General features: G+C 34.4%; 1 protein-coding gene across 1 annotated transcript in view; it reads left to right on the top strand.

The window, feature by feature from the left end:
- The window catches only part of Dmd (dystrophin), a 2,056,279-nt gene that overhangs the window by 717,323 nt on the left and 1,329,767 nt on the right, over window positions 1–9,189 (top strand). The window contains exon 17 of the mRNA XM_031364700.1: window positions 3,521–3,644. Within this exon, the coding sequence (XP_031220560.1) occupies window positions 3,521–3,644 (124 nt within the window). The remainder of the gene's footprint in view (window positions 1–3,520; window positions 3,645–9,189) is intronic.

A 9,189-nucleotide genomic window follows, 5' to 3' on the forward strand; every position in this document is an offset into this window, starting at 1 on the left:
CAGTACTTTGAGTACTATATTGAATAGATATTGGGAGAGTGGGCATCCTTGTCTTGTTCCCAATTTTAGTGGGATTACTTCATGTATCTCTCCATTTAAATTTTTACTGGCTGTTTGTTTGCAGTAAATTGTTTTTATTATGTTTAGGTATGGGCCTTGAGTTCCTGATCTCTCCAATACTTTTAACATTAAGAGGTGTTGTCTTTTGTGAAATGCTTTTGCAGAATCTAAGGAGATGATCATGTGATTTTTTTCTTTGACTAAGTTTATATAGTGGATTATATTAATGGATTTTTATATATTGAATCAACCTTGCATCCCTGGGATGAAGTCTACTTGATCATGGTGAATGATGGTTTTGATGTGTTCTTGGATTCGGTTTGCAATTATTTTATTGAGTCTTTTTGCATCTATATTCATATGTGAGATTGGTCTGAAGTTTTCTTTTCTGGTTGGGTCCTTTTGTGGTTTAGGTATCAGAGTAATTGTGGCTTCATAGACTCAATAACATAGTGTTCATTCTGTTTCTCTTTGATGTAATAGTTTGAGGAATATTGGTATTAGTTATTCTTTGGAAGTCTGATAGAATTCTGCACTAAATCCATCTGGCCTTGGGCTTTTTTTGGTTGGAGTCTTTTAATGACTTCTATTTCCTTGTGTGATATGGATCTGTTTAGATAGTTTACCTGCTCTTGATTTAACTTAGGTATGTGGTATCTAACCAGAAAACCATCCATTTCATCTAGATTTCCCAGTTTTGTTAAGTATATGCTTTTGTAGTAGGATCTGATGATTTTTTTTTAATTTCCTCTGTTTCTGTTGTTATGTCTCCCTTTTCATTTTTGATTTTGTTAATTTGGATACTGCCTCTAGGCCCTGTAGTTAGTTTGGCTAAGGGTTTATCTATCTTGCTTATTCTCTCAAAGAACCAGCTTTTGGTTTTGATTCTTTGTATTTTTCTCTTTGTTTCTATTTGGTTGATTTAGGCCCTGAATTTGACTATTTCTTGCATTCTAACTCCTCTTGGGTTAGTTTGTTTCTTTACTTTCTAGAACACTCAGGTGGACTGTAAAGTTCCTAGTGTAAGATCTCTCCAGTTTCTTTACCAGGGCACTTAGTGCTATGGATTTTTCTCTTAGCAGTGCTTTCATTGTGTCCCATAAGTTTGGGTATGCTGCAGATAGTGTAAGGTTGACATGTCCATCAAATATCAAATAGGATATCTTGAAATGTTTGTTCTTGATCCTGTGAAAAAATATGAATGCTTTTGAATATATTCATGAGTAAAGATAGCATAATATGCCTTTTATCAGTTTTGATAATTTCTTTTAAAATTGGCTCAGAGGGTGTGGTTCAATTTCTATCATAGATAATTGAATATTTGGACTCATGCATGTGAAGTCATAGACTGATGTCCAAAATGAAAATATAGGTACATTTTATAGAAAAGCTAAAGTCAGTCAAATTTCAGAGAACATGAGGAGGGAGATGTACATGGTAAGACGCAATGTTTCCACATAGGAAGGAGGAGAGTTTTGAGTATTAGTTGAACTTTTTTTCTATAAAGAAGAAAACTTTGCAATCCTAAGAAAGCTAGAGAATAAAAGTAGCTCAGAGTTCTTAAAACATTAGAAAATCCTTTAAACACATCATGTTGTGAGTTCAAATTTAAATTTAAAAATATTTATTGCATAATTATGGACTGAAGGCCCACATTGACATGGTACAGACTTTCCTTGCAGTTCTGGAGACTCAGAAGTTCAAATAATTTATTTTAAAAGTGTTCCTAATACTTACTAAGGAGGAGCATAAGGAAAAGAATGTGGCCAATAGAAGATGTTAAATAAACAGAAATGTGGTTATTACTGTGGACAACTGGCATTCAGTCCCACAAGGACCTCTGAGAGACTGTGTATAAAACATTCCATGGTTGTTCAAAGGAGTGGAATCATTTCGAAGATGCTTAAGAACTCCAACAATTCTCTTATTAATACTAAGGAAATACTAACCTCTCAGAATTTCTAGTCTTTCCTGTCCAATTCCCAGTGAAAATATATAGACATAGACTGCAAATTTTACATTGAATTAAAACCCAAAATCAACAACCTGAAACATACTCTCATAAGATATACTGCTATTGAGCAGGAAGAAATGTTGGTAGGAATACACTCGATTCTGTGGCCATTGAACTGACCACTGTTTAGATTCAATATTCAGAGTATCTTCAATGATCACAGGAAAACAGGTTCTGAAATAACTGGGTAGATGGTAAGATATTTGTTGCAGCAGAATGACCCTCACAAAATTTAATATCCTCAAACAACAATGATTAATCGTTTCTTATAGTTCCAGTGTTGGCTAGTTTTATGTCAACTCCACACAAACTTGAGTTATTTGATAGGAGGGAAGCTCAGCTGAGAAAATGCCTTGGTTATATCTGGCTGTAGGCAAGCATGTTGAACAGTTTATTTAATTAGCAACTTATGTGGGAAGTCACAGTCTATTATGTATGACGCCACCTGGGTTAGGTGCCCTGGGATCTATGAGAAAGTGGGCTGAACAAGCCCTGCCAGTAAGCAGCACTTCTCCAAGATCTCTGTATCAGCTCCCACCTCCAAGTTCTTGCCTTTGTTATCTGCTTATCATCAGTATACTTGCCTACAGCCAGATCAAACTTAAGCATTTTCTGAGCTAAGTTTCCTTCCTCTCAGAAGAATCAGCCTAATTAACTCCCTCCCACAAGTTGCTTTGGTTGCATTGTTTCATCACAACAAATGTAACTGACTTAGAGAAATTTGTATGCTGAGCATTTATTTGTTTCTTTATAATATTAGTTGGAGCATGTATTTCAGTAACTTCAAATCATGTTAAGATGTTTCAGAACATAAAATACAAGTATTCACACAAATATCACTTTGTACTTCTTTACTGATAATGGAGAATTATTCAAAGCATCATCACCCAGTCTGGCAACTTATATTATAACTGATGTTTCAGAATGTGTGCTGTATGAGGAAGGATTATAATATACAGTTATGTGCTAAGACCTTACTTGGGTTACTCTTATTGATGTCCATTTTTCTCTACCAAGTAGCATGGAAAAGCCCACATTGATGGGTCAGATACCATGTGAGAACATAAATATCAGATTATGGTTTAATTTGTGCAACCAGCATGGCGCTGTTTCAGTTTATTGTAAATAATTTTTTTTAAAAAAATAGTCATTTGGAGTGGTGTGGGAGCAAAACTTTCAAGCAGAGTCTAGATAATAGCTTGTAGGAAATGTTGTGTAGATGATTGCTTCATTGAGTTGAATAAAATGGACTCCATGATCACAAGAATCTAGATCAAAGTTGACTCCAAAGTTTGAATCTACTTAACAAGGGAGATGGTGATACTATTAACAATAATAGGGGCATCAGATGAGAAGGGGTGTAGTAAATTTGAATATATTTCTCTCTCTCCATACTGAGGAAAGAGATAATAAAGAAATAATGAGCCTAATTCTTTGCTCTTTTAGGTTGGATGTCGATATAACTGAACTTCACAGTTGGATTACTCGTTCAGAAGCCATATTACAGAGTTCTGAATTTGCAGTCTATCGAAAAGAAGGCAACATCTCAGACTTGAAAGAAAAAGTCAATGTACGTTCCATATTAATCTTACATTTCTGTTTTGCACTGCTTTCAAATTTCTTTTGTTTCAAATACCTGTGTTATAGTCATTGAAATTAAAGCAATAAATTAAAATGATGTTAAATATATAAAATTGTTTAGATAACAAGAAAAACAAAATATTTGCCTAGAAAAATCTATTCAGAGTCTGCTTTTCATATTCTTTAACTTAAGCAGTATTTATAAGTAAAACAATCTTTAGACAATCTACTTATGTTGATACTTCTTCATTGCTTGTTCTTGTTCTTGACCTTAGTAAGTTTATAGAATAGAGCAGTACATAATAGAGTACAGTAAAATTAGATAGGACAATAGAGGACACTGTTTGTGCAGGATCAAAATCTAGGTTTATAGTAATCAATACTTGTCACAAATGATAATATATTTATATATCCAAGATATCAATTTATTGCTCTGTTTACCTAAAAGATGCATACCCTTTCAGTATTTATTTTTAATAGCAGATAGTTTGTAACATTTACTCCCTTATGAGATTATATGATTTGAACTTCACAACAGGATTTTTATTGACTTGGTAAGAAGTTATTGTATCTTCTGGGAAATTATCAGTGCTTTAGTTTCTCAACTTAAATAATTACAAAACATTCATTTTTAGTATTCAAGTGATAGTATTTTCTAAGACACTTTCTATAAATCCAGATAAATAAAATGAACAGGCTCCAAATACTGAATGTGAAATAATTTTAGTCATAAAATTATCACTTGCAAATATATGTATTAGCATATAAAATCTATTTACATGATTGCAAATATAATACTACCTCATATATGTGTTCTTGCTTTACCTCAGACATAGAAATGTTGAAGATTTACAACCCCAAAAAGATATTTTGGAGTAATATTGTGTATTGTTTTAAGGATGCCCAAGGAGCAAAGATAATTTGTCATTTTTACAAATCAACATTATTTATACTTACAACATAGTTATTTTGAATTTCATATTAGCTGTATATGAGGTATGATTTTATTAGCATCATAATAAACTAGGATAAATAGTTTCACATAATAAGCATAATTTTATTATTAATGTTATGATTTTGAAATTAAATTAAATACTACACAAAAATCAACTTAACAAAATTGTCTTAGTTTAAGTATATATATTTTAAAATATATATTTCATGATTTTGAAATAATTATTTTTAAATAAGATTTTTTATTCTTTGAAAATTTCTAAATTTTAGAAAGTTCATTTCCTCAACTTATCATCATTCTCTTACGCTATCACTTTGAACTTAATATCCTCTTTTGACTATTATAAATATACTCCCAAGTCCAATTTCTGCTACCAGTATGGACCTTGCACTGGTGAATCAAAAAGACCATGGACATTCTATCAGCAGTCATGTTCCTAAATGACAGTGACTTTCCATTTAGCAATCATCAACTGCTAATAGCTGCACCTCTAAGTGGGGGCACTTGGTAGCCCCTCATCTCTTCATGTTGTAGCTTTGAATTACTTAGTCTGATGCAGGTAACCACAGATGCTGAAATTCATCTGTGTGAAAGCCATGTATGGTCAAGAATTCTGTATCTCACAACTATCTCTTCATCATGCATTAGATCTTATGTTCTGTCTGTTCATTCTTCTGTGAGGATCCATGAACCTTGCATGAGGGAAGGTTAATATAAATGATTCACACCTGAGAGTTCATGGTTATTAATAATGACACTTTGATCAGATATATGTCTCTGCTTACTCACTACATAAAGAAGTTACTGTGACCAAAATTGAGAGTATTATAAATCTATATCTAAAAGATAGAGGTCAATTTCCAGAATAAATATAAGACTATTAGTATGTTCTATCACAGAGACCATGATTTCCTAGGCTTTGATATTACAGTATGAAACATGTAATATCTCCAATGGAACAGCCAATCAGGAAGCACTTGGCTGCCTCTAGAATTATCATTCCAGTATAAAAAATTATATCAGTGGGTAAATATTAGCAATCATGTTGAAATAATGAGTTCAGTGCTAAATGAGACCACTGTGTCTTCTCTCTCCTGGTACTCTCCATAGAATCTTATGATACCATGCAAGCTTAGCCTCTGGAAACTAGTTTTCTGGTCATCCAAGGTTGATTTTGCTATGTTCTGTATGTAAAGTGAGTGGAATTTTCAGCAATAGGATTTTTGTATCTACTTACTTTGGACACAAATGAGATAAATGCTGATAGTCTGTGCGGTTTAGGTGCCTCTGGACCTCCATATTTACTCATATGAACCATGCCTAGCACTGAGAATTTGAGTTAGTAACCCTGTGTCTTTTGTTAAAAGCATTGATCACCCATTAAAGGCACTTTTTGATTTTTATAGCTTAAAACCTGAGAATTCCTCAAAAGCTTCTTCATACATCTTGAATTAATACATTCAGTGCTATACACTCACCTCTATCCTACCCACTCCTATGCTCTTTTGCAAACAAAACTCTAGCATATCTTCCCTTTTCCTTTCATGTAACCTGATATTACCTTTCATAACTTGGGATTGAAAATCACAGGTGGAAAAATTTATTGAGCAGTCTATCAGCAGTCATGTTCTTAAATGACAGTGACTCTCCATTTAGCAATCATCAACTGCTAATAGCTGCACCTCTAAGTGGGGGCACTTATCTAGAAAAAGTTGACCTCTATGTTTCAGAGTTTATATTATATATTCAACAAATAAGTATGAATTACCTTAATGATTGAATTGATTGAAAATTTAATTGATTTGATTTGTAGAGTTTTCTGTGTTATCATCTTATGTCTGTGTTTTAAAATGGATTTTATCAAATATGAAAGTGGAATCCTATAATTTCTGGAATAAAATTTCCAAATTTCCTCATTTAGCTATTTAAAAGCCATTATAAGACAGGCCACAGAAATGGCAGAGCAGCTGAAACAGGGGCTTTTCTACCTCCATCTACAACTAGGAGGGGTGGCTGATCCAGAACCTTCTATGTAACTTTTCCCCAAGCAGAGAGATTGTCTCCAGGAAGTGTCTGATCCCAGGACTCAGATGAGATCTCCATTTTCTATACTATGACTTTCCAAGGTGGAACCAGCCAGGAGGTACAGGCCACAGAAGCAGCAGAGCAGCTGGGACAGGGTCCTTCCTACCTCTATCTACACCCAGGGGGAACGGTTAATCCACAGCCCTCTGCACACAGGTCTTACCAGGGGAGAGCTGATCTCCCAGGAATGCTGAAACATGCTTACAGACCCACAGGAGGAACAAGCTCCAGCCAGAGACAGCAAGAACATCTAACACCAGAGATTAACAGATGATGAAAGGCAAATGCAAAGATCTTACCAAAAGAAACCAAGATTACTTGGCATCATCACAACCCAGTACTCCCACCACGGCAAGTCCTGGATACCCCAACATACCAGAAAAGCAAGATACGGATCTAAAATCATATCTCATGATGGTGATAGAGGAATTTAAGAGGATGTAAATAACTCCCTTAAAGAAATACAGGAGAAGACAAGTAAACAGGTAGAAGCCCTTAAAGAGGAAACACAAAAATCCCTTAAAGAATTACAGGAAAGTACAACCAAAAAGGTGAAAGAATTGAACAAAACCATCAAGGACCTAAAAATGGAAGTAGAAACACTTAAGAAATCACAAAGAGAGACAACTCGAGATAGAAAATCTAGGAAAGAAGTCAGGAACCATACCTATAAGCATCACCAACAGAATACAAGAGATAGAAGAGAGAATTTCAGGTGCATAGAAAACATTGACACAACAGTAAAAGAAAATGCAAAATGCAAAAAGATGCTAACCCAAAACATCCAGGAAATCCAGGACACAATGAGAAGACCAAACCTAAGGATAATAGGTATAGAAGAGAGTGAAGACATGCAACTTAAAAGACCAGTAAATATCTTCAGCAAAATTATAGAAGAAAACTTCCCTAACCTAAAAAAAGAGATGACCATGAACATACCAGAAGCCTACAGAACTCTAAATAGACTGGACCAGAATAGAAATTCCTCCTGCCACATAATAATCAAAACACCAAATGCACAAAACAAAGAAAGAATATTAAAAGTAGTGAGGGAAAAATGTCAAGCAACATATAAAGGCAGATCTATCAGAATTACACCAGACTTCTTGCCAGAGACTATGAAAGCCTGAAGATCCTAGGTTTCTGTCATAAAGACCATAAGAAAACACAAATGCCCAGGCTATTATAACCAGCAAAACTCTCAATTACCATAGATGGAGAAACCAAGGTATTCCATGACAAAATCAAGTTTATATAATATCTTTCTACAAACCCAGCCCTTCAAATGATAAGAAATGGAAAACTCAATACCAGGAGGGAAACTACATCCTTGATATACCTTCTTCTCAGTACCTCATGGTACCTTCTCCAAAATTGACCATATAATCAGTCACAAAACATGCCTCAACAGATACAAGAAAATTGAAATAATTCCTTGTATCCTAACAGATAAACACGTACTAATGCTGGTCCTCAATAACAACATAAACAAGAGAAAGCCCACATACATGTGGAAACTTAACAACACTCTACTCAATGATAACTTGGTCAAGGAAGAAATAAATAAAAAAATTAAAAACTTTTTACAGTTCAATGAAAATGAAGCCACAACATACCCAAACTTATGGGACACAATGAAAGCAGTCCTAAGAGGAAATCTCATAGCTGAGTGCCTCCAAAAATATACTAGAGAGAGCATACACCAGCAATTTGATAGCACATCTGAGAGCTCTAGAACAAAAAGAAGGAATTCACCCAAGAGGAGTCAATGACAGGAAATAATCAAACTCAGGGCTGAAATCAACCAAATGGAAACAAAAAGAACGTACAAAGAATCAACCAAACCAGGAGATGGTTCTTTGAAAAAAATCAACAAAATAGATAAACCCTTAACCAGACTAACTAGAGGACACAGAGACAGTATCCTAATTAACAAAATCAGAAATATAAAGGAGACAAAACAACAGAAACTGAGGAAATCCAAAAAAATCATCAGATCCTACTATAAAAGCCTATAGAATAGAATTGAAGTCCCAGAAATGAATCCCCATACCTATGGTCACTTGATCTTTGACAAAGAAGCTTAAACCATCCAGTGGAAAAAAGACAGCATTTTCAAGAAATGGTGCTGGCTCAAATGTCAGTTAGCATATAGAAGAATGCAAATTGATCCATTCCTATCTCCATATACAAAGCTCAAGTCCAAGTAGATCAAAGACCTCCACATAAAACCAGATACACTGAAACAAATTAAAAAGAAAGTGTGGAAGAGCTTCAAGGACATGGGCACAGGGGAAAAGTTCCTGAACAGAACACTAATAGCTTATGCTCTAAGATTAAGAATTGCCTAATGGGACCTCATAAAATTACAAATCTTCTGTAAGGCAAAGAACACTGTCAATAGGACAAAACAACCAACAGATTGGGATCTTTGCCAACCCTATATCTGATAGAGGGCTAATATCCAATATATACAAAGAACTCAAGAAGTTAG

Source organism: Mastomys coucha, chromosome X (assembly GCF_008632895.1).
Source record: "Mastomys coucha isolate ucsf_1 chromosome X, UCSF_Mcou_1, whole genome shotgun sequence".
Lineage (NCBI taxonomy): Eukaryota > Metazoa > Chordata > Mammalia > Rodentia > Muridae > Mastomys > Mastomys coucha.